A 27357-nucleotide genomic window follows, 5' to 3' on the forward strand; every position below is an offset into this window, starting at 1 on the left:
CGTCGTCGTGAGGCTTGATGGCTCCTACGATCATCAATAGCGATGCAGTCCAGGGTGAGACCTTCCTTCGCGGACAGATCTTCATCTTCGGCGGCTTCGCACTGCGGGCCAATTCACTTGGCCATCTGGAGCAGATCGAAAGCTATGCCCCTGGCCGTCAGGTCAGATTTGGAAGTTTAAACTACACGGCTGACATCCGCGGGGACTTGATCTTCGACGGATTCGAGCCACTGCCGAGCGCGCCGCACTGTCAAGATGAGCATGATCTAGCTCTGTCGCCGACAGTGCCCTGGAGGCCGCACCCGCATCGGCTTCGACCCTTAATTCGGAGCCAACTGCGCCGATCGAGGATGGGTGGTTGGACACCGCCTCGGGGGCTGCGATCCCAACGGCGATTGAGCCGAATGCTAGCCCCGCACTCCGCGAGACTCGTGACCCCAAGGAGCCGGACTCCTCTCCGGACTCCGAACCCTCCGCGCCCCTGCCGATCGAATCCGACTGGGCGCCGATCATGGAGTTTACTGCCGCGGACATCTTTTAGCACTCGCCTTTTGGCGATATTCTGAAGACACTAAAGTCTCTCTCTTTATCAGGAGAGCCCTGGCCGGACTACGGTCAGCAAGGTTGGGATACGGACGATGAAGAAATTCAAAGCCCACCCACCACCCACTTTGTAGCCACTGTCGATGATTTAACCGACATGCTCGACTTCGACTCTGAAAACATCGACGGTATGGACGATGATGCGGGAGGCGAAGAAGAACCACCGCCCACCTCATCATATGATGTATACATGGTGGACGCACCAAAAGATGACGACGAGGAGCGGAAGGACGCACCGAAGGCTTGTTCCCTCGAGAAGCAGTTAAAGCGGCGACGCAAGCGCCGCCCGAAATCCCGCCTCGACAGAAATAATGATCACACAGACCCAGCGCTGGAGCAGGGCGAACCGCTGCCAGACAACGGCAATCCAGATAATCAAACCGAACAAACAAATTCTATCAAGGATAATAGTCCAGACGACATAACGCCGGACAGGCACCCGGAGCAGCAGAATGCCCGTAAAAGGCTTGTTGCCACCGCGAGGAGTCTTAAAAAGCAGAAGCAAAGGCTCAAGGCTGCACAAGACACACTCCAAGTCAGATGGAGTAAAATACTCAACACAACAGCAAGGTACGGCGACAATCGCCCCTCCAAGAGCTACCCAAAGCGGAAGCTGCTACCTGAATTCGATGAGGAGGCTTCAGACCCCCCACAACCAAATATCAAATCATCCACCTGGTCGGATAGACGACCCCTCTACAAACATAGAGAGGCATACAACGCCACTCACAATACAATACGCGACCCATGCGAGGGCTCGCACCCAAAGGACGGCGCAACAAGATCCATTTATGGACCACGCAAGCGCGCCCCAGCATACAATGCAACAGAACAAACATCCGAACAACGCGGTACACCCAGCTACAGGGGTGCCACACACCCCCTATGTTTCACCGATGAGGTGCTGGACCATGAATTTCCAGAGGGATTCAAACCCGTAAACATAGAGGCATACGACGGAACAACAGACCCTGGGTCTGGATTGAGGACTACATCCTTCATATCCATATGGCTCGAGGAGATGATCTCCACGCCATCAAGTACTTACCCCTCAAGCTCAAAGGGCCAGCTCGTCACTGGCTCAAAGGCCTCCCCGAAGGCTCCATTGGAAGTTGGGAAGAGCTCGAAGACGCCTTTCGGGCAAATTTTCAAGGGACTTATGTCCGACCTCCGGATGCGGACGATTTGAGTCATATAACTCAACAGCCCGGAGAGTTAGCCCGAAAGCTTTGGAACATGTTTCTTACTAAAAAGAACCAGATTGTCGACTGTCCGGACGCTGAAGCCTTGGCAGCTTTTAAGCATAGCGTCCGTGACGAATGGCTCGCCAGACACCTCGGCCAAAATAAGCCGAGAACGATGGCCGCATTAACAAACCTCATGACCCTCTTTTGCGCGGGTGAGGACAGCTGGCTAGCCAGATGCAGCACCAGCGACCCCAGTGCATCTGAAGTTAGAGATGGGAACGGGAAATCACGGCGCAACAGCAATAACAAACACCAGAATAAAGAAGACAACACGAAGGGCACGGCAGTAAATGCCGGATTCAAAAGCTCTCGGCCAGGTCAGCAAAAGCCGCCCTCTAAAGGCACCAGGGATGAACTGTCCAGCCTCAACAAAATTCTGGACCAAGTATGTCAGATCCATAGTACCCCTGGTAAACCTGCTAATCATACCCACAGAGAATGTTGGGTCTTCAAGCAGTCCGGCAAGCTCAACGCCGTACACAAGGGGGAGGATACACCAAGTGAAGACGAGGACGAGCCTCCCAAGCAAGACACTGGGGAACAAAAGAAATTTCCACCAGAAGTCAAAACAGTAAACGTGTTACACGTGATCAAGGGAAAAAACAACGCGGCACTCCCAGGAAAATATACCCAAGTGCCTGTCACCGCAAAGTCCTGCCACTGGTCGTCTCAACCGATCACTTTCGACCATCGCGATTACTCAGCAAGTATCCAATGCGCAGGATGGGCTGCCCTGGTATTAGACCCAGTAATTGGCGGATATCACTTCACACGAGTCTTGATGGACGGTGGCAGCAATCTAAACCTAATATATCAGGATACAATCCGCGGGATGGGGTTAGACCCAACAAAAATTCGCCATAGCAATACTACCTTTAAAGGAGTAACGCCAGGCCCAGGGGTTCGTTGTACGGGCTCCCTCCTACTACAAGTTATATTCGGCTCCCCCGATAACTTCCGTCGCGAGCATTTAACCTTCCACATCGCTCTGTTCCAAAGTGGCTATCAAGCACTACTCGGACGCGAAGCTTTCGCTCGCTTCAACGCAATACCACTCTATGCCTCCCTCACACTCAAGATGCCCGGTCCACGTGGCATCATTTCAGTGAATGAAAATATCAAGCGATCTCTGCGTGCCGAAGAGAGTGCGGCTGCCTTGGCAGCCGCACACTAAAGGCGCCCGGACCAGCAAAAGCATCCAATAGGTCGTCAAGACCTCAGACACAACTAATCAAGTGCGGCGCCGCTATCTATACCGAATAAATGGTCACACCCCTATTTGTCAATACAAGGGGCTCAACGCGCGCAGACAAGTGGCAATTTCTTCTCATCTTGAATTATACATGGTTGCTTTAAAAACTATCTTTTTGCACGGTAACTTTTTCACCTAAATTCCTCTCTTTTACAGACGATCATCGTGCTACACCCGTCCAGGATACGGCACAACGGAGACACAGGCGCAAACGTGCAGCAGGGACCCGCTCCAAGGATTCTTTTTAGATTAAGACCCTGCGTAAACCTTTTTACTGTCTCTTGTTGATACATATCCACCGTTGAGAAGGATGCTGACGTCTTGGCATGTGGCCACGCCAGAACAATGCACGTACCTGGACACAAGGGGCTTCTTACAAAGGCCATTATTTAGGCCCAGTTTATACCACAAAGACCGAATACCTTAGGGAGTGTTCGGCGTCGCGAGTTTGGCCCTATATGCATCAGCTCCGAATCATTGTCTTTGGTCAAATGTTGGGTTTGCCCGGCTCCTGTGTTTTGGTGCCTTACGTTCCGCTTTACCGGCTAAGGTAGCACCAGGAGAACTACTGCGATTGTGCCCTGGTTCATCCGGACGAGCACCTCAGTAGAGAAAGCCGAAAACTGACTGTCATGATATAGCGTGAGACTGGTCAACCACTCGATGACCTGTTGGAATGTTAGAATTCCTCCGCCTTAACGAAGGGCCGTTTTCCGGCCAGGCATGTACGCACCCCGGAATCGGGAGAGTGCGGAGCCACCAGGGGCTATCTAGTAGCCCCACTGTCAAACTCCTATGGCTAAGTGAAAGTGCTAAAGCATTATAGTCCGGTTGCCTCGCTCGCTCCGCTATCACCTCCTTAACAGGACCAAGACGTTGGGTTAAGTGTGAACGCGTGTTTTTTGTGAGCACCTCCGCATTATATGTGTGGGGGTTGAAGCCGACGGCTGCAATCTTTCAGGTTATACACATGTATACATAAACGGCCGCACAGGAGGCATCATATTACTTTTAGGCAAAAGTATAAAAATAGCCTTATAAAAGTCTATAAAAGCATTTTTCTTACAATGAGATTACATATCACTCAAACATAATATTTTTTGAGCACTGGGTCTCTATCAAATGAGCACCCTCAAGAACTTCTTCAAAGTAGTGCTCAGCAGCCATTCGGCCTATGGCCGAATCCCGCGCTGCAACAGTGGTAGCATCCATCTCCGCCCAGTATGCTTTAACACGGGCAAAGGCCATCCGTGAGCCCTCTATGCACGCCGACCTCTTCGTCGCATTAATGCGCGGCACCACGTCAAGGAACTGCTGCACCAAGCTGAAATAGCTGTTCAGTTTTGGCCTTTCCGGCCATAGCTGATCCACAACAAACCTCATGGCGCGTCCGGACAACCTATTCAGTTCGGCCCATTCGGCTAATTGGTCAGTCAATGAAAGCGGACGCTCGGGAGAATGGAATTGTGTCCAAAACAGCTGGTCCACTTCACGGTCCGTCTGACCCTGGAAGTACTTGACCGCATCGGCAGCGCTCGCCGCCAAATCCATATACACATCCTCCGAACTCCACAGCCGATCCAGAGGGGCATACCATGGATCTCCGAACTTCCTCCGCAACATAAAGGATTTCCCAGCTACAATATCCTCGGCTTCCCACAGCTCCTCCTTCTTCGCCCTCATAGCAGAGCGGATGTCTTTCCTCGTCGCAGCAGCCTTCTCAAGGTCCGATGCCTTCGCTAGGTTTTCCTTTTCAAGAACCCGACAATGGTCGGCGGTGGCTTTTAATTCTGTGGCCATCTTGGCCATCTTATCTTGGCTCTCGCCATGCACGGCCTTCTCGGCTTTCAACTCTTCAACCGCCTTCAAAGCAGCCGCATTACCAAACCTCACTTGTTCCTTGGCTCGGGCAAGTTCTACCCGCAAGGCTTCAACAGTGGCAGCTCCATCTGTAGTCACAACATATTAAAGATACTGGCATCATGCTGCTCTTACTATGTGGCGTTTACTAGATAATGACACTTACCCTGTGCCTCGTCAAGCCTTTTGTTAACAAGCTCGATGTCGGCGTCTACCGCATCCAACTGCCGTTTTAAATGGGCAAACTCGCTAGTCCGGCTAGCCACCGGAGCTTCCATCACCTGCACATAGAGGCAGTATGGTTATTACCTGGGAATATGATCCTCTGTTCATCGTCGTTTCCGATGACAACCAGAGTCTCAGGGGCTACTATCTACACAGGGCACACCTAGCATGTGCAGGACTATCATACATTATTTTACGTACCTCAAAGCCTGTCAGTAGACTCATAAAAGCTTCATGCAATCCGCTTTCAGCGGACGAGATTCTCTCCATCATCGTATTCATCAGCATACGGTGTTCATCTGAGATGGCCGCTCGCCCCACCACCCCCCTCAGAACATCCGATCGCACACCAGACGGTGCCGGACCCTTTTGTCTGCTCTCGTCGGAGCCGAACACTGGGAGTTTCGGGGGTCAATGGGATTATCTTCTGGCCTCACCGGACTCGGAGAGGCCCTCCGTGATGACACTTCGGCGTCACCCGCTTCCGGAGCGGAGGAGTCCAGAGGAGGCGTTTCACTCTCCATCATCTCTAGAAGAAGATCTCCCGAAGACGAGCTCATTTGAGAGGGGCTAAGGCCCGAACTGCAAAAATAAATACGGTGGTTATTCTCTCAGAAGAAAAAGAGGGCATACCTGTACTATTAAAGTATTTCGGGTCACTTACGACTCGCTGGAGAATTGATCCCCCCGCGGACTTTGTGCGGCAAAAGCACCCCCCAAGGTAGGACCCTCTGTGGGAGACTTCTTCTCCCGTTTGGAAGCTTCGGCTTCCGAATCCCCGGGCGCAGTCCTTTTCCTCCTCCGGTCGTCTTCCTTCATGGAGACGCTCGCTCCCTCGGTTAGAGTGGGCAGCGTTGGGGGCCCGCGTCCGCCCGTATTATCCTCCCCAGTATCTTCCTTTAAGGGCTCCGGGCAAGGTGCGACCTGGAGCATATTTTCCAATACCGGATTGTCCAAACCCTCAGGGAGGGGTGCCGAACACCGAATCAACTTCGCCTTTGTTATCCAGTCCTGGTCAAAAAGCGAACTCTCAGAAATAACTTCGTAACAAATGAGAGATAGTATGTTCGGCCGGAAGATTCCTTACCTGTTCGGCGGCGCGGTTACTGCTCAGGCCCACGTCCTCGGTGATTTCCGGACACTCTACTTGAGGTCTGAAGAATGACTTGTACATCTCCTCGTGCGTCAGGCCGAGGAAATTTTGAATGACACGCGGTCCCTCGGGATTGAACTCCCACAAGCGAAGGGGCCGACGTTTGCAAGGCTGGACTTGACGAACCAGCATAACTTGTATTACCGCAACCAAACTAAAATCTCCATTGAAGAGATCTCGAATGCGGCTTTGCAGTATAGGCACGTCCTTGGCTGGACCCCAGCTCAGACCTCTGCTGATCCATGACATCAGTTGTGGTGGAGGGCCCGAGCGAAAAACATGGGCGGCCGCCCACTTGGCACTTCTAGGAGCCGTGATGTAGAACCACTCCTGTTGCCACAATTCAGACACCTCTGGGATGGAACCTTTGGGCCATGGAGCTCCCGTCATCTTGCGTATTGAGGCACCTCCGCACGCTGCATGTTGCCCCTCGATCATCTTCGGCTTTACTTCAAAGGTCTTGAGCCACAGGCCAAAGTGAGGGGTAACCCGGAGGAAGGCCTCACACACGACAATAAATGTCGTGATATGAAGAAAGGAGTCCGAAGCTAGATCATGGAAATCTAGCCCGTAATAAAACATCAAACCCCTGACGAAAGGATCCAGAGCAAGGCCTAGACCTTGGAGGAAGTGGGAGACGAACACGATGTTCTCGTTGGGTTCGAGGGAGGGGACGGCCTGCCCTCGGGCAGGCAGCCGATGCAAAACCTCGGCGGTCAGATATCTGGCCTCCCTCAACTTTTTGATGTCTTCCTCCGTGACGGAGGAAGGCATCCATCGGCCTTGAAGGCTAGATCCGGACATGATTGAAGGTTTGGAGCACCTGACCTGAACTTTGGGCGTTTGAGCTTGAGGTGGGGGAAGGATTCGATTGAGCACGGGAGGAAAAAAAATAAAAGCCTTGTCCCTTTATAAAGAGGGTGCACATCAGGCGTCCTCCGTGGCCGTTTGGACTTGCCTATAGTCTAGGAGTCCTAGAAGCGGTTGGGTTACCCATGCCCGTATTGATGAGAATCCCGGAATAAGGGGACACGATCTCTGCTTTAACAAGACGTGCCAAGGAAACCGCCTCACATGACACGCCGAGGTGGGACAATAAAACGATTCGAATAAAGGATTGGCCATGGTGTGATGTCACACTACGGAATATGTCAGCAGATTAGATTTGTGTAAATATTATTCTCTCTATAGCAATATGTGGAAACTTATTTTGCAGAGCCGGACACTATCTTTGTGTTCAGAATCTTCTATGAAGTACTTGGAGGAGGAACCCGCCTTGCAATGCCGAAGACAATCTGCGTGCCGGACTTGTCGTCATTGAAGCCTGGTTCAGGGGCTACTGAGGGAGTCCTGGATTAGGGGGTGTCCGGATGGCCGGACTATACCTTCAGCCGGACTCCTGGACTATGAAGATACAAGATTGAAGACTTCGTCCCGTGTCCGGAAGGGACTTTCCTTGGCGTGGAAGGAAAGCTTGGTGATACGGATATGTAGATCTCCAACCATTGTAACCGACTTTGTGTAACCCTAACCCTCTCCGGTGTCTATATAAACCGGAGGGTTTTAGTCCGTAGGACAACATACAGAACAACAATCATACCATAGGCTAGCTTCTAGGGTTTAGCCTCTCCGATCTCGTGGTAGATCTACTCTTGTACCACCCATATCATCAATATTAATCAAGCAGGACGTAGGGTTTTACCTCCATCAAGAGGGCCCGAACCTAGGTAAAACTTCGTGTCCCTTGCCTCCTGTTACCATCCGGCCTAGACGCACAATTCGGGACCCCCTACCCGAGATCCGCTGGTTTTGACACCGACACTCCCCAACACTCAACTCTCTCTCACAGGATTTGGATTTGGTGGAAAGAAGATTTGAGTGGAAAGCAACTTGGGGAAGGCTAGAGATCAAGATTCATATGGTTGGAATGGAATATCTTGACCTCAACACAAGTGTAGGTGGTTCTCTCCCAGAAAATGTGTATTGGAAGTGTAGGTATGTTCTGATGTCTCTCTCCACGAATGAAGAGTGGGTGGAGGGGTATATATAGCCTCCACACAAAATCTAACTGTTACACACAATTTACCAAACTCGGTGGGACCGAATGGTTAAACTCGGTCGGACCGATTCAGCAAACCTAGTGACTGTTAGGATTTTCGGTGGGACTGAGATGCAACTCGGTAGGACCGATATGGTTAGGGTTAGGGCATAACGTAATCTCGATGTGATCGATTACACAAACTCGGTGCGACCGATTTTGGTAATAAGCTAACCAGAGAGTTGGTCAGGCAAACTCGGTGAGACCGATTACACAAACTCGGTGGGACCGATTTTGGTTAATAAGCTAACCAGAGAGTTGGTCAGGCAAACTCGGTGAGACCGATTACACAAACTCGGTGGGACCGATTTTGGTAATAAGCTAACCAGAGGATTTGCATTGTAATCTCAGTAGTACCGATTGCTCAAACTCGGTGAGACCGATTTTGATAATGGACATACACAGAGAGATTACAATCCCATCTCGGTGAGACCGAGATCCCTATCGGTGAAACCGATTTGCTAGGGTTTGTGGCAATGGCTATGACATTTGAAACTCGGTGGCGCCGGATAGATAGAATCGGTGGGGCCGAGTTTGACTTTTGGTTTAGGTCATATGTGGACGTGGGAAGGTAGTTGAGGGTTTTGGAGCATATCACTAAGCACTTTAAGAAAGCAAGCCATTAAGCAATACCTCATCCCCTCTTGATAGTATTGGCTTTTCCTATAGACTCAATGTGATCTTGGATCACTAAAATAGAAAATGTAGAGTCTTGATCTTGAAGCTTGAGCCAATCCTTTGTCCTTAGCATCTTGAAGGGGTTCCACATCCTCTAGTCCATGCCACTCCATTGTTGAACTTATCTGAAACATACTAGGTAAAAGTGTTAGTCCAACAAGACATATGTTGACATTAATTACCAAAACCACACAGGGAGCACTTGTGCTTTCACTTACCCCGAGATGCACGCCATCTTCCGTCACCGGGATTGAAACAGGTTCAACATCCCCCAAACATTGTCTTCACACAGCTGGCCTTCATCTACCGAGCTGCCTCCGATGTGATGTTAACCAGCTTAGTCTTGGAAATGATGAAGGAGTTGGCCGACCTGCACGCAAGAAGGATTCCCACGCAGCCAACCTCTTGGCAGGCAGGAAAATTTCTTGCGCCGCGTCTCAAAAGTCTTCCTGTCCGGCTCTGACAAGCCAGATCGGTCTTATCCACGGGCCCACCTGGCCACGTTCTTGCCTTGACCTGATGGTCAACAAGACATGCGAGAGTGGGGTTGGGGCCCACTCAGGTCATGTCCCATCAGTAGTGGACCTGCGCCTTGATTCCTGCACGAGGGTTAACATTGACCCCTCGATCCATGTGCGTCATTAGCGCTACAATGGGGGTGCGAAGGGATTTACTGTCATGCGACATGTTTAACCTGCCACCGCTTCACTTCCCCCTTCCCCTATGCGAGGTAGGAAGCAAGACGAGGAAGGGTTTATGCTCCCATCCCCCCACACTTCATATTTTTCCTTGCGCCCAAACTCTCTAGTGCCCTAGCATTCTGCACCTCCACTGCTTCCCGCGCGCACGCTGCCATCACCTCACAACACCACCGCATTGCCATAGCGGGACAACGTTGCCTGAAGAAGGACGACCAGCCCGTCAACACTGGAAAGGGCGCCATCACGGATCTCAAAGGTGGCTTCACTCACCAAGGGGAAATGAAAGTCGTCGACGGTGATGCGTGGCCAGCTGGACCGTCTCTCCACCGCGAGGTACCTGCTGACGCCGAAGGTCGCATTCACGCGGTCTGGGCTCAACTTGTCCATGGCACCGCCATGGCCAAAACCATCCCCCACCCTATCAACGATAACGAGTGGGTATGTTTGTCCCATTCCTTCTCTAGGGGCTGGGGTTACTATCCACACCCTTTCTTAGGGTCTTCTTCACTTTTACTGTCTCCAACTCCATCATCTTTCACCGAACTCCATCCTTCACATCGTGTGCTTTGTCATGCTTTGTGAATCCTTCCGTTGCTACCAGCCGCACCTCGGTCTGTGGAGAGGAGAGGATATGAGATGTGGTGTGGTGCGGACAACGTCGGAGCCACACTTAAATACCCACGGGCAGGTGAACGGATGTGCACCTCCTTTCAATCCGGTGCATGAGTCGGAGTAGGCTCCCCAGGCGCCTCGCCGAAATTGCATTGAAGTGGCGTCGTTCGCCGATTCATCCGGGAGCGTTGCTCTGGCCGACATCATGTTGTGGAGTCACGCACGCTTTGAAACAACTTGACCGATATGAATATGCGGCAACCGCTTCGCACGAGAGATTTTTTTCCGCGCATACGTGTGACTTGCGTCCGGTTTATGGCCAGACAAGCGGACGTGTCCGTAGACCGATGATGCATCGCGTTGGATTATTTGCGGTGTCCGGACACATCGGTCCAAAAGTTTACTTACGTTTTGAGGGTGCCTTAAGGCTAGTCATAGTGGGAAGTAATTTAGACTAGTGTTATGCGAAGGACACTAGTCTATGTTACTACCTTTATAGTGCAAAGTATTATAGAAATAGTAACATATATGGTTGCATTTATTAGCTTATAGACTCAACTTTTTTTGAAAAACACTATGCGATGGTATCATAATATATTACTCCAAATATTTCTTTCCTCATTAACTAGCTGTCATATAAGCAAATTTGTCTTAGAATATGTTATGTTACTTGCTATGTTACTTCCATTATGACCAGCCTAACTGAAAATAGATCGAATCGAATTTCCCCAAATCCAAAATCGTTGACCGGACCTGAAAGAAAAAGCCCGAATTAAACACCCCTGCTTCACAGATTGCAAGTCGAGGAAGTGACCATCTGCTCTGCTCTCCTGTTCTCCTCGACTCCTCCGCCTCCCAACCAACCACGCCCGGCGTGTCTGCCCGCCTGCAGCGATTGCCGCCATGCCCGAAGATGCCGCGCCAATAGCCCCCGCCCCCGCTTCTGATCCTACCGCTGGTGAGTGAGCCTCTTCCAGCTCTGCGGGACTGCCGCCTAGCGAAATTCTCACTTCCTTTTTGTTCGTGCTGCGGGCTCTGAATTTCCGTCATGTTAAGCTTTCAATTCAGCGAGAGCACTTTTCTCTTGCAAATTCGGTGTGGAATTCCTGTGCCGACTTTTATTTCGTTTTGAAAAAGAAAGCAATTAGTCACGCTATATTCGATCTAAGGGCAATCTGAGGATACATGATCCAAATCGCTTTGTATGTTGCTGGAGCAGCGAAGTGAATTAGTAGTGTTTTTTTGCGGATATAATTAGTAGTGTTTATTGCACACACTGCAGGTTAATGTTCTGCTCCCCTTCTTTAATCTGTGCGCAAAAGAAGTTGAAATGTAATACTAGCACATTTCTTTTTTCTGAATCTGATTGCGCTATGTGAAGGCAATGGAATTAGTTTCAGTAGGGGCTTGTAGCACAACTCAATGCTAAGATTACATATTTTAATTTCTGAAGCTTGTGCTTCACACTTAACAGGACCACGTAATGTTACTTGATACCACAAAGTAACAATACGAGATGCTACAAAATATGCAAATCTGTACCAAGATGACGAATAAGTTCTAAAACCTCACTGCCTTTTGCCCATTGATGCTGATTTATGTTCTGATAATTTTAGGTTCTAGTGATGATGAGATAACAGTAGAGGATGCTTCTTTTGCGCGTACTGAACTCCCCCAAGATGGCAGTGCCCCACCTGTCGTAACAACTGATATGGAAGTTCTCCATGATAAAGTTAAGAAGCAAGTCATTAAAGAAGGCCATGGGAAGATACCCTCAAAATTTTCTACGTGCTTTGGTAAGTATGACACAAATATTTGAGTCTTGGTTATGTCGTTGATTTCTAGAATGATGGTACTAATCTATACAACCCGCTCTAGTCTTTCTCGTATATTATAATTCACTTAATTAACATGTTCACTGGTACCATGCCAGAAGGTTGTTATCATATATCCTGATAGCCTAGAAAAGCACTCCAAGCTTTTTTTTTTGAAGGAAATTCAAACTTCAAATATTCGGTAATCCTGATTGATGACCATGAGATGGCACTCACCCCATCTACAGTTTTAGTTCATATAACTGGTTACGAGGGCATAATCTCTGTAACTTTGTACTGCATGTGTCATGTTTTATTCATCACCATTTCCTGCCTTCTTACTTGTATTTGACATTGAAATGTAATGCCCCTTTTGTTTATCCTTTTTCCCCTTTAAGTGGGTAATGACATCGATTTACTTTTCTCCTCTCATATTTCAGCTTTGCTCTTTTGTTATGCATATGTAGGCTGCGTCTGTAAAGGACATTAATATATTTGTCTGTTCAGGATCTTGATTGAAGTGGATCTTACTTTAATTTGTCAGTATGCTGTCCTGTCTAAGTTTCAGAGGATGTATATATTTAGATATTTATTTGGTGGTTTGAAGGAGATAACTGTGAAATAATGGTTGTTTCCAACCTTGATTTACAGTGCATTACAGAGCATGGGTACAAAGCTCTATGCATAAATTTGAGGATACCTGGCAAGAACAGCATCCAGTTGAAATTGTCATCGGAAAAGGTACAAATACATTTATTTCACTTATTTTATCCTCAGTTTGTCTCTGCTGCATACATGTCATTTATAATTTCAATCCGGTGCAGGGCTGTAAGATTCAGATTCGGACTTATTTTGGTAATATTCTGGTTTTCTAGTGGTATGAGGTTGATTTTAAGAGGGAAGGTTATTAAAGTAGTTAGTTTATTATTAGTCCACCGGTTGGTTGCTAGTCACACCTTACCTTGCTATTGTAATAAAATCTTATATATCTAAATAGCTAGTCCCCACTAAGATATTTCTCTCAACATGCAAGCATGCCACCTCATCATTCAACATGCATAAGAAAAGGCCCACCTCAACATGCAACTATGCATATTAAAAATCCACTACGACATGCATGCATGTAAAAATTCCATTTTTTTATGCTATTTACATTTAATTCTTATATACTTTCAGAAACTATTGTTTCAAGAATTCATGTTCCATATAATCAAAATCTCATTGAAATATTGCAAACATTCCCGCAACAACGTGCGGGGCATCATCTAGTTTGAAGAGTTTGCATTCACATTACTTTTATAAAATCACTTGCTAGCTGAGTGTATCAAATAACTATCAAAGGCAATTGCCTGTGTAGTAATTTTGAAGTATTCTGTTTTCATCTACAGAGAAAAAGCAAATGTCTGGTTTGGGTATTGGTGTTGGTCACATGAAAAGTGGGGAACGTGCACTGTTGCATGTTAGCTGGGAGCTAGGCTATGGGAAAGAAGGAAGCTTTTCATTCCCGAATGTCCCTCCATCAGCAGACCTTATATATGAAGTTGAACTCATTGGTTTTGATGATGCTAAAGAGGTAATGGCAAGCACCCTCACCTGCCCCATCACCACTCCAACCAAAGAATGGCTTAATAAAGAAATAGAGCCAATTTTTTAAATGTAGAACACTAATCGGTTGCTTTGATACTTTTGGTAGTAGACTGAGATGTCTGAATAGCTTATTACAATTTTAATTACCCTTTCTCAGACACTGGATTTTTCTAAGAGAAACTTATAATCATGGCAACGTGTCTGAATAAATCAGGGAAAAGCTCGTAGTGACATGACGGTAGAAGAGAGGATTGAAGCAGCGGATAGGAGGAAGCTTGAGGGCAACGATTACTTTAAAGAGAAGAAATTTGAGGAGGCTATGCAGCAATATGAGATGGTTAGTGATCTGCTTTACTTGGAAATTTTCAACATTTTTATTTTTTGAGATGCTCGAGCTGATGGTGTTCTACTGCTTTCTCTTTTCCAGGCTGTTGCGTATATGGGAGATGATTTCATGTTTCAGTTGTTTGGGAAGTACAGAGATATGGCTTTGGCTGTGAAAAACCCGTGCCATCTCAACATGGCTGCTTGCCTGATCAAACAAAAGAGATTTGACGAAGCTATCGCACAGTGTAGCATTGTAAGTTCATCAGTTCTATATTATTTCATGAACTTCACTCTTTCACTCATCGCTTACATCACTTGAGGTCCTCTAGTTTGGATCTCTGTATAGCTTTGCATAAAGTAGATATTTGGTTTGATATTCAAATTTTCGAAAACACTAGACTATACTTGTGATATGCGAGAACATGTGTCTAGCATGGCAGTCAGACCTCCGAGTATGGGGCTAGTGACCAGGGCTTGAACCCCGGTTCTCACAAAAAAGTCCCCCTGCTTTGTGTTCCCTGTGTGTGTGCAAGGGTTGACCATTGCGCCGCTGTAGCAGGTGTGGGACGGTGTTTGGGGCCTTTTCTCGACGTAAGAAGTACAATTCCTTCGGGTTTGTTCCCCCAAGGGTTCAACTCTTTTTTGTGGTTATTATATTTATATTATATTTTTGTGAATGATTTATAGTTATTATATGCAAGCATTTATGGACCAAATAAGGGTAGAATGCTCTCCTTGCATTATAAGTATCAGTCTGTGATGGTATTTTAGAATTTAAAATAGTTTGGCTGAGCTGCTTATGTTTTTGCTCCTAACTTTAATTTAAATCATCACGAAGTTGGTATGCCTTGATATTGGCCGGCTGAATAATCTCGTGTTGTACTGCAATTTTGCCCCTTATTTTTGTGGAAAGACTCGACCAGTTACTGTTTAGATGATCTATCATTGCATAATACTATTTTCCAGGTGCTGTCAGAGGACGAAACCAACGTGAAAGCGCTGTTCAGACGTGGAAAAGCTAGAGCCGAGCTCGGACAGACAGAATCAGCGAGGGAGGACTTCCTGAAAGCCAAGAAACACTCCCCGGAAGACAAGGAGATCATGCGGGAGCTTCGGTCGCTGGCGGAACAAGATAAAGCGATGTACCAGAAGCAGAGGGAGCTATACAAAGGTCTGTTTGGGCCGAGGCCTCAGCCCAAACCTAAGGCCAAAAATTTCGCCGTCCTCTTCTGGCAGTGGCTGGTGTCACTGGTCCGTTATCTTGCCAGGATGTTCACGCGCAAGAATGACTAGGAAGGTCCGTGTGAGTCTAGTTGACTCTGATGCAAGTGCTACTGGCGACATACCGACACGACAAGGGAAAACCTGATGATATATCTATAGCTTGTGGTTAAGAGACAACCTTCTTCTATATATACTTGAGTACAATTGTTTTGGTATGGAGTTTTGCCGGGCACTTTGGACTGGAGGGGATGGTCTCTTTGTGTTTGTTATGAAGATTGGAACTGCAGTTTCAGTTTCAGAATCCACTTGGATAACAGTGATTCACCGGGAAGGCAGAGTGTTCAGGGCCTAAGATCTAGCATATCTCGTGTTGTATTACTACTGTTTACAAGGACATGATTCTGGTGAGCCTGCTTGATTACACGGTGTAAACACTCGACTCCCTCCCCTAAAAAGAAGACTCAACTCCCTCATCTTGGGCAGATGATATGTAGCGAACGTCAGATTTCTGGCTCCCCTCCCCCCCCCACACCCCCCCCGAATGACTGTAAGACCGTTAGATTGAGCGCACAAATCTTGACGCATGCTTGCCTCGTCAGAAAAAAAAACTTTTCTCTGGATTTGACTGCGTGCGAACGCTCCCAGATGAAATGGACGCGCCCAACCGCTGTCCACTCTATTCCTCATCCATTCGCGACCACGGGAAGGAGCTCCAGCCGGAGGAGGACGCGATCACGGCTGGGCTACTTGTGTCGGCGCGCGCGGCGAGAGGCAACGGTGGCGCGACTCCAACGGAGGTCGTCGCGATGGCGCTCCACCCCCAATCTCTCAGGGGTGGCTCTCACGGGGAGCTCGAGCCAAAGGCGGACACATCCATGCATCTCCTCGCTGGAGAGAGGCGAGCCGCGGCAGTGCTGCAGGTGGCTGTGGAGGAGATGATAGAGACAAGGTCGGGTGGTCCATGGATCTCCTCGCTGGAGAGAGGCGAGCCGCGGCGGTGTTGCAGGTGGCTCTGATATCATTGTTAGATCCTCTGGATCGAGGTATGTTAGAGACTCTAGTATTCCTACCTTCACTTTGGGTTGATGAACTCGAGCCGGAGGCCATCGTGGTGAGATGGTCACGACGGCGATGACAGAAAGATGACGGCGGTGGTGGAGCTTCCAGTGAGCACCGCACTAATCCTAGATCGGTAGGAATATCGATGTGGTTTGTGGCGGCGATGAACTTCGTATCACGTGCCCCGGCCCCCCACCTCTGTTAATATAGCACGGGTCACAGGGACCCATCAACCATATGAGCGTTGGGCGCCCACGATCAGGGCGCGAGTCAGGGGCCCGTTCGACCCGTTGGGTTCGAACGGGAGGAGATCAACCTAACAGGTTGTGCAGGAGACAATAGAAGCAAGGTCGGGTGGGGGAGGCGGCACACATGTGAGATGGGTTGCCGCGGCGCCATGGGAGCTCGAAGGCGAGCTCGATGTGGCGTGGAAAGAGAGAGAGGTAAGGAGAGGAGGAGGCCGTTGAGGGAAATTGTTTTAAACTGATTGCATGGAAAATTTAGATCTCCTACATCATGGTAAAATTTAGAATTTTTGTAATAGTTACATGGTAAAATTATGAAAATTTGATTTATAAGACATGTTATTTTTTTTGTAAAAATGATTGGACCGATTGCATTGCAAATTTAGGGGGAAATGTGTTCTCTAGAACATGGCAATATTTGAAAATGCTTTGAAATGTAGAAAGCCTTCGGTTTTACCACATCATGGCAAAATGTTCTTTAGGCATTCAAGTTTAATATGGAATTACGGGAGCATAATCTTTTATTGTACACATGGAGAAATTCTTAAATTTGCCATATTTTTCAAAGAACAAATCTTCTAATTTTGCCATGTGCCCAATGCAATTAGCTACATTTGTCATCTTCCTTAGAGATCAAATCTCCTAAATTTGCCATGTGCCCACTTACAAATTTTTTTTAAAAAAACTTGCCATGTTTTTTTTACCGAACAAAATCCTTAACTTTTGCCATGAGCCCATGGCAGATGGCACAATCCTAAAATTGCCATCTTTTCAAAGAAACAAACCCCTAACTTTGCCATGCTGAAACCACAACGAGGATGCTGACAACATTGAAAGTATGATGTTAAAAGAATGATCATATTGAATTGATCAAAGTTATTTGTTATACTTAGAGATGTTATCATCGCAAGTCTATTGTAATATGAAAGAGAGTTAATGTCACTGGTACCGTAAGGTGCTATACAAATGGTTTTTAACCCCTTTCCGCGACAGCATTTGGAACCGTCGCCAAATGAGTGTGGGTGATAGGGGAGGTCCTTCCCACACGACCCAAAAATCGCCGGGGATGGGCGAGCGGCTACTGACGATCGCCATAGAATAAACGTATGAGAAGTCGCCCCAGTCCCACACGTTATATCTCGACATTACGTTTCTGATTAGAGAGACATCCCAAACGATTACGACGCCATAGTCGTGTGAAAAAGGTGGACATCAACATTTAATCTGTCGATATGTTTGTGATAGGTACGTTATCGCACACGGTTCAAGAATATAAAATGTGTGCGGGTCTCTACTAACACCAATGTGTCCATTTTCATAACTGTGTGCGATTCGTATTTTATCACACACGCACACTGGTTTGAATCTTTTACCGTATTACCATGAATCGCACACACATATGAGACGAAACCGTGTGTGCGTCCGTCGGGCATCGCAAACGTTTCACGTCAAAGAACTGTTTGTTCTCTCTTTTTTTCTTCACACACACTATTTTCTTTCTAACCGTGTGCACATTATTTTATTCGCTCCTGTATATTTTTATTTTTGCCTGTAATTTATTATTCGAATTGGAAATTTTGAAATATGAAACGTGCAATTCAAATTCTCAGCACAATGGTTCAACAATGAATTCATAAATACAATTTTCAGTATAATATGTTCAGTAATTATAGGATTAGACAACAATTAACTATGATGAACCATAATATTTATAGGAGATAAATGTGAAGAGACAAATGTAAATCATTTTGACTGCCGATGATGTTGAAGAAGTAGAATGTCCATAATGTGCCTTCCTGCATGCCACAGGCACGGACAACTTTTGTCCAACCCCTTGTGACGATTGCCCGCCCATTCTTCACCGCCTTCAGAAAGACTTCTAGAGCATTATCATGGTAGCATGAATTATATACTTTAACCTTAATTGCCTCCACTTCGATCATGTAGTTTGCAAGGTAATCATCAGTAAATAGCTTCGGAAACCACTGAAAAGAGAAAAATATCAGTTACTGAGGTGTAATAGAGTAACTTGTTGTGGGCAGGGGGAAAAGGTAACACATTACTTACCATCCTAAAGTTCACTGATGTCTTGGAAAAAGTGTAAATAAAGAGCTTAATTCCCATCACCCTTTTCTTTCGCCTAACAATCTTTCTTAGTTTCCTCACTTGACGCTTATTCATGCACATCTCATTGCCCCATACGCAAAAGGGATCGAAGCGTGGATCAATATCGTTCATATATGTACCTACAAGCAACCAGTAAATGTTAGAAGCTAAACTAAGATTGCACAAATGATGTTAAATACAACTACCTACGTTCCTAAGTACAAGTATTTTTTAGAGATTTCAATATGAACTACATACGGATGTATATAGAACTATAGATATAGTTTAGATTAGAATCTAGATTCACTCATTTTGCTCCTTATGTAGTCTATATTGAAATCTCTAAAAATACTTATATTTAGGAATAGATGGCGTATAAGACATGGGATGCAGCTAACCTCGGCGGCAAACAATAGTATCGCCCATTGTAGCCCTGTGTAAGTACATGAAAAGCCAATGTTAACTACAACAGGGTTAAGATCCACCCAAAATAGAAAATGGTAATAAAATGGCAGCATCTGTAGTGATATCTTCATTTCGAAAGAGTAGCATAGTAGCAAAGGGACGGATTAAAAATGGATACAACTGTTAATTGCAACATGCTTAACAACATCCTAATTCATGTTTTGCAAGTTTGTAGCCATTGAAATACAACTGTTTAAAATGGATACAACTATTAATTGCAACAGGCTTAATGGCCATTGAAACCGGTATTAATAGAAATGCAATTGACAGAGTTAAACATCACAAGGCAGGTGCTTCCAGAGCAGATAATGGCCCAATTGTCTATAAAAGGTAGGAAAAATAGCTAAAACGTGTTAGGCATATTTACTAAAACATGCTTAATACATCGACTATACAAAACGTAGCCATTAATTGCAACTGGTATTAGTAAGATTGAACTGGTGAGTACATAATTGGTAAGTCCTGAGAGGTAGTTTCTGGGGCACTTCATCTTGGCTAGAGCCCGCCCAAAGTCAGCGGCGGCGGAGGCGAGCTGTTCCTCTAGGTCGAAGCGTGGATCAGTGTCACTGACATGTGTACCTACATGCAACTAGTAAATGGTAGACGTTAAACTGCAATTGCACAAATCATGTGAAATACTGTAAGAAATGGGATGCAGCTAACCTCGACGGCAAACAACAGCGTCGGCCATTATGACCCTGCGTAAGTACATGGACAGACATGTTAAGTACAACAGGGCTAGCATCCACCAAAAATAGCAAATGGGCAGCATCTCTAGTATATCTTCATTGCGAAGAGTAGCATGGTAGCAAAGGGACAGATTAAAAAATGAATACAACTGTTAATTGCAATAGGCTTAACAACATCCTAAGTCATGATTTGTAAGTTTGTAGCCATTGAAATACAACTGTTTAAAAATGGATTCAACTGTTAATTGCAACAGGCTTAATAGCCATTGAAACCGGTACTGATAAAAATGCAATCGGCGGAGTTAAACATCACAAGGTAGGTGTTGCCAGAGCAGAGAATGACCCAGTTGTCTATAAAAAGGTAGGAAAATAGCTAAAACATGTTAGACATGTTTACTAGAACATGCTTAATACATCGACCATACATAACATAGCCATCAATTGCAACTGGTATTGGTAAGATTGAACTTGTGAGTACATACTTGGTAAGTCCTAAGAGGTAGTTGCTGGGGCACTTCATTTTGGACAGAGCTAACGGTGGCGGAGGTGATCTGTTCCTCCGGGTCGAAGCGTGGATCAGTGCTACTGACATGTGTACCTATAGGCAACCAACAAATGATAGAAGTTAAACTGCAATTGCACAAATGATGTGAAATACTGTAAGACATGGGATGTAGCAAACCTCGATGGCAAACAATAGCATTGGCCATTATGACCCTGCGTAAGTACATGGACAGACATGTTAAGTACAACAAGGTTAGCATCCACCAAAATAGCAAATTGGCAGCATCTCTAGTGATATCCCGAGTCATGTATTGTAAGTTTGTTGCTGATATTGGTGAAATTGAGCTGGACAGTTAATACTTGAACATCACACAGTGTGCAGTACTAAAATAAACAAGGCACAAACATGCTTAATACATCAACCGTACAAAACATAGCCATTGCAAGTGGTATTAGTAAGATTTAGTTGGTTAGATCATACCTGTTAAGTCCTGGGGGGTAGTCGCTGGGGCACTTCATTTGGGCCAGAGCCTACACCATGTCAGCGGCGGCGGAGGCGAGGTGTTCCTCTGGGTCAACACGCACAACGGCCATCGCGCCATGGACCGCCATCAGCTTCTTGGCCTCCAGGTGATATGTGGTTGGGCTTGCGCGGTGATGCTCTAGAGGTACGAGCGGTGGGGATTTGGAGGCATGAGGATGTTTCGCAGGCGCCATTTAAGAAATTAGGCCGGGGCTGTGATAGAGATCGGTGGGTACCTGACTGGATCCAAGCAGAACGTAGATGTGGTTGAAGGTGTGGTTGCGACGGCGGCAGTTTGAGCTGCCGGAACGGGGAGGCGCGCGGGGGGGGGGGGGACATACTGAGGAAATTTTATGAGTGAGGATGTGGTTGGAGGAATAAATTCTGAAATCGCGCACCTAATAAAAATTGCGCTGCGAAACTTGAAACTTGGATGGGGGAAACACACAACGCAGACGAAATACGTAAAATACTCGTGTGCGAGAAAACAGAAAATTGGCAGATCCCGTCTTCAAAAAAAATGTACACGTGTAGTTGATTTTTTCGGTCAATGATACGCCTAGTTTATTAGGAAACATCGCACAGGTAACTGACTTATGGATAATTAACATAAAAAAACGCACACGGGTACGGCATAGAAACCGTGTGTTCCGTGATCTTCTAATGATTAATGCAAAAAAGGCACATGGACGCACATGCTAATCAACGCTCAAAGCCCTCAAAGGATGCTCATACCGACATTGTACGTTAATACTATAAACTTAAAGTACTACTGGTAATTTTCTCCAATACTACAAACTTAAACTACTTCTCACATGCTGCCATCGGGGCATGCTGGACAGACGTCGGCGTTCTTCTTCCCAGCCTTGTAGGCGGCAACCCACCGTGCTTCGATCTCCGTGAAGCTCTCCTCACCACGGCGTCCATCCTCTTCCTTCTTGTGGCGGCGGGACTCTCTTTTCTTGATTGCTTTCTGCCTATCCCGCTCCTTCTGCGCGGCTTTGGCCGCCTCTAGATCCATCGCCTATTCGGCCAGGGCAGCCTCAAAGTCCGCCCACGTAACTGTATGGCCGCCGGCGGTGATGAACTCGACACGGTGATATGCCATCACTTCCTTACCATGTGTGCAGTTGCGGGCGACGAGGAACGCGACACGGCGGGATGCCATCGCTTCCTTACTAGTTACTGTGCACTGCGGTGCCATGAACGACGCTTGGAGAGAGCTCTGGGACGGAGGGGCCAGGCAGCCATACAGTGCAGTGGTATTTAAAAGCTCAACGACAAACGATAAAGGAAATTTGGCTTTCCTTACAATTTTGCTTGTTCATTATCGCACACGGTTCATCTCCATCGCTTCCGGAAACAGTGTGCACTGAGCCTATTGTGTGTTGCATTATGATTGACCAGAACCCCAGCCACGCGGATCGCGCGTGTGCACCGTAGGATGCGTCGCGATCGAACGGCAATCCACGTCCCTCACATCACACCCGTGCAGCTGTAGCTGGATTATATGCGCTGCCTAGAAAATGCACATAATCCCCTAAATATGGTAAATGAGCCCGGAAAAATGCCAAATTTGAACATGGTGATTTGCAGGGTGTATCTTCGTCATAGAGAAAAAACCAGGGCAAAGAACGAAGAAAATTTGGATACCCTTTCAATTTTGGTGATTTCCCTCTCGAAAGCATGGAACTTCCTCGGCGATGGTTCGATTTACGAAGGGCATGCATGACGACATATGCCAAACCTTCTAAAATTTTTACCAGGGCATGGTGAGGTCATACCATGCCACCATGCTAGGCATCATGTTTTTCAAGCATTTATTTCATTTTTTTCTATAGTTGAAAACCCAATAAACAAACGTTTGTGGTTGACTATTGCCACACATTTCACCTAAATATCTATCCATTCCTTGTAAAAGGCATGAGAATTTACTAAATGGCACAAACATGGTTTTCCGGGCCGTTCTTGTGCACCCTTTCGTGCATCGATTGATTGAACTTGAATTATGTACATTAATGCCTAGAAAATGCACATAATCCCCTAAATATGGTAAATGAACCCGGGAAAGTGCCAAATTTGAAAACGGTGATTTGTAGGGTGTATGTTCATCATAGAAAAAAACTCATGGACAAAGGACAAAGGAAAATTGGGATCCCCTTCAATCTTGGTGATTTCCCTCTCGAAACCATGAAACTTCCTCGGTGATGGTTCGATTTATGAAAGGCGTGCATGACGAAATAAGGAAAACATTCTCAAATTTTTACCAGGGCATGGTGAGGCCATACCATGGCACCACACAAGGCATCATGTTTTCCAAGCATGTATTTCATTTTTGTATAGTTCTTAACCCAGTAAACGACGCATTTATGGTTGACTATTGCCACACATTTCCTTGAAATATCTGCCCATTCCTTGTAAAAGGCATGAGAATGTACTAAATAGCACGAGCATGGTTTTTCAGACCATTCTTGTGCACCTTTTGATGCACCGATTGTTCAAATTTGTATTACATGCTTTAATGCCTAGATAATGCAAATAATCCCCTAAATATGATAAATGAGCCCAGAAAAATGTCAAATTTGAACACGTTGCATTTGAGGCGGAAAAAACTGAATGACAAACTAGGACGGAAATTTGGATTCCCCTTCAATCTTGGTGATTTCCCTCTCGAAAGCACGTGACTTCCTCGGTGATGGTTCGATTTATGAAGGGTATGCATGACGACATAAATTAAACCTTCTCAGCTTTTAACTAGGGGAGGGTGAGGCCATACCATGGCACCATGCCAGGCGTCATGTTTTTGAAGCACATATTTCATTTTTTATAGTTGATAACCCAGTAAATGACGCGTTTGTGGTTGACTATTGCCATGCATTCCCTTGAAATCTCTACCCATTCCTTGTAAAAGGCTTGAGAATTTACTAAATACCACAAGTATGGTTTTTCCAAACCATTCTCGTGCACCTTTTCATGCACCGATTGTTTAAATTTGAATTATGTGGATTAATGCCTATAAAATGCACATAATCCCCTAATATGGTAAATGAGCCCGGAAATATGCCAAATTTGAACACGTTGCATTCGAGGGGGTTTGTTGATTGTAGAAAAAACCGAATGACAAGCTAGGAAGGAAATTTGGATTCCCGGCTCCTTCAATCTTGCTGATTTCCCCCTCGAAACTATGAAATTTCCTCGGTGATGGTTCGATTTATGATTGGCATGCATGACGGCATAAGACAAACATTCTCAAATTTTTACCAGGGCATGGTGAGGCCATACCATGGCACCACGCCAGGCATCATGTTTTCCAAGCATGTATTTCATTTTTGTATAGTACCTAGTAAACACATTTCCTTGAAATATCTGCCCATTCCTTGTAAAAGGCATGAGAATTTACTAAATAGCACGATCATGGTTTTCCAAACTGTTCTCGTGCACCTTTTCAAGCATCGATTGTTTGAATTTGAATTATGTGCATTAATGCCTAGAAAATGCACATAATCCCCTAAATATTATAAATGAACCCGGAAAAGTGCCAGATTTGAACACGGTGATTAGCAGGGTTTATGTTCATCGTAGAAAAAACTCATGGATAAATGACAAAGGAAATTTGGATTCCCATTCAATCTCGGTGATTTACTATTGCACACTATTCATCTCCGTCGCCTCAGTGAACCGTATGTGTTCACTCACACATGCAAAAGGAAAAAAGAAAACCCTCGCCCACTTTGTCCCCACCCACTCGCCGCTGACTCCTCCGCAACTCTGCACCTCATCAACTTATATCGTGGAGGGCACCCTAAGCTTGACAGGTGTTGTGAGCGGGCGGAGGTCGCGCTCCAAACGGCACGGGATTTTGCCCCTACTGCCTTCCGCCACCTATCTGCACCAACATTCTAGACTCTGGTCGACTGGGGTTTTCTGCGGGATTGGGCCGGGGATTTTTCTCATGGAGAAGGTAATGAACTTAGCGAAATATTCACTCATCTCTTATCACAGTCCGTCCGTCGCTGTTAATCAACCGTCAAAAATCACCATGGAATCATTTTTGTTGTAGCTGATTTGTGGGTGTTCATTCATGTGTCCCAGTGCAAGCACAAATCGGGCAAGTGTGGTCACGGCCAGTCAGAAACGAAGTTCTATCTCACCATTCCGGATGACTTCAGGGAGCGCTCGGTATGTTCAATCTCAACCTACCATGGTCGGCATGCCTACATATTTGAACATATACCGTCTGTTGCTACATTATCTATATATTTGCATCAAATCTTTGTTACATTATCTATTTTTAATTATATATTTTTGTAGTTTGCTTTCATCTATATATTGATCTGTACTATCAATTACTCCCATATTTGCATCTTACTCTGTTATTTCAATATATCTAATTTACGATCTTAATTTTCATTTCAAGCAGTACATCCCTTGCTTTGCAAGAACAGGAGTAGAAGGAAATCTTGGGCTTTACTTTGTTGATGACTCTCAGGGTGTCATATTGACAACGCATCATGGATTTACAATGAAGGTTAGCCTAAAACTTGATAAAGTTGGTCACTCCTATTTTAATGCGAACCTTTGGAGAAAAATGTCTAAGTGTTATGAACTGAAAGCTGGCAATAAAATTCACGTGCATGCACCACAACCTGGTCTAATTAACATGGATATTTACTTTCCCAATGTCATCAGCTGATCAAAGTCTGATCGAGGTTAGTGTCCTTTTAACTTTCTCCATGTTGTCATATTACTTAACAAAATCTGGGTATTTGTTCTGACTAATTGATCACTATTTAAGCAACCAATTGTGATTTCATTTTCTGACTCCGTTCCTAGGCAGTAACAAATTCTATTTACCAATTTATGCACACTATATATTCTTCTGCCATGTTCTGAATAAATAATATCTTTCCACCTTTTAAGCAGGATATGTTGGATGCATAGTGAATGATCTGTATGTTACTAAGCGTACCAAATTTCACTGGAAGGACTTCAAGCATGCCATAAACTTTGTTGATAATATGACAGAGATAGCACAACGTATGAACGCTGAATTTTGGATGGGATTAATTATACCTATGGTGCACACATTGAACAAGACGGATTGTGTGCACAAAACGCTGGTAAAAAGTCTTATTTTAATGTTGATGCTCATAAACTATATATATCTTCAACAATATGTTACAATTGGTTTTTATTCTACATTTCAACAGAAATTGCCTGCTGTAGTAGTTCCTGGATCGATTTCCCGGCGTTGTCGAATTACACTTATGCCTGCTAATAACGCCAAAGTGATTGCAAGGTACTGCATTTCCCGCAGAAATGGAACCATTCAAATTAACAAGTTCTCATTTGTCGTGGCAATGCATCCATATTGGAAAATTGGAGACACTGTTCTACTCATGCTCTACCAAGGCACAGGAGGGCTCTTCCTTTTCATTGACGAGATGCCGAGTCACCATGATTAAGCTGCTTCCAGCGGATAGTTGTGGTTGTTGGCCCTCAGCCTCTTAAAATGAGCTAGCTGTTACTATGTTAAGTATGTAGATATGGACCATATGGTTGTTGGCCCTTAGCCTCTTAAAATGTGATAGTTGTTACTATCTTAAGTATGTAGATATGAACCATATGGTTGTCAAAACCGTGCTACGAAGATCCTCCTTTTGTCGAATAGTGTAACCACTATATATATGTTACTCAAATGCTGTTACCCAAGTTCTTAAATTTTCATGGAAAGTATTAGTATCGTACACAGTTCATTGAGTTTAAGCGTGTGCCCGATGTCCAGAAGGCATTTGCATATTAACTTTCCATATTGCAAATTCACACACATGTTAACATAAGGAAACGTATGTGTAACTTACTAATCATCGCACACGAGTACTCGCAGACGCATTGTGTGAGATGTACTCCTAGCCACCGCAAGAAACTAGTTTGCATTTTTCAAAGATTTTTGTACACACAGAATCGCACACGAACTAAGCTGTATTAACCGTATGTGTTGTAATTTCTCATCGCAAATAGTTCATCCGAGTCGGCTGTTTGCCAAGTATCACACACATCTTGTTTACACGACTCATTTGTGTTCTTTTGGCTCATCGCAAACAGTTCACCCATGCAAACCGTATGCCTGATGTCTAGTACACAACCTTCTTCTTGTAGACGTTGTTGGGCCTCCAAGTGCAGAGGTTTGTAGGATAGTAGCAAATTTCCCTCAAGTGGATGACCTAAGGTTTATCAATCCGTGAGAGGTGTAGGATGAAGATGGTCTCTCTCAAACAACCCTGCAACCAAATAACAAAGAGTCTCTTGTGTCCCCAACACACCCAATACAATGGTAAATTGTATAGGTGCACTAGTTCGGTGAAGAGATGGTGATACAAGTGCA

The 27357-nt window shown here is 45.6% G+C and overlaps 1 protein-coding gene across 2 annotated transcripts; it reads left to right on the forward strand.

The window, feature by feature from the left end:
* The first annotated feature begins 11207 nt into the window (after positions 1-11207).
* On the forward strand, positions 11208-15686 carry LOC125508635 (peptidyl-prolyl cis-trans isomerase FKBP42). Of its 2 annotated transcripts, none has more exons than XM_048673391.1 (7): positions 11208-11387; positions 12046-12225; positions 12895-12984; positions 13632-13816; positions 14045-14167; positions 14258-14410; positions 15124-15686. In XM_048673391.1, the coding sequence occupies exons 1-7, from the start codon at positions 11333-11335 to the stop codon at positions 15448-15450; spliced, it is 1113 nt and encodes a 370-aa protein (XP_048529348.1). In that variant the 5' UTR covers positions 11208-11332; the 3' UTR covers positions 15451-15686. The 2 variants fall into 2 exon arrangements, with proteins under 2 accessions (XP_048529348.1, XP_048529349.1); XM_048673392.1 differs by lacking the exon at positions 11208-11387 and adding an exon at positions 13068-13098 and having other exon boundaries at positions 12181-12225.
* The last annotated feature ends 11671 nt before the right edge of the window (positions 15687-27357 follow it).

Source organism: Triticum urartu, chromosome 5 (assembly GCF_003073215.2).
Source record: "Triticum urartu cultivar G1812 chromosome 5, Tu2.1, whole genome shotgun sequence".
In the NCBI taxonomy this organism is placed as follows: domain Eukaryota; kingdom Viridiplantae; phylum Streptophyta; class Magnoliopsida; order Poales; family Poaceae; genus Triticum; species Triticum urartu.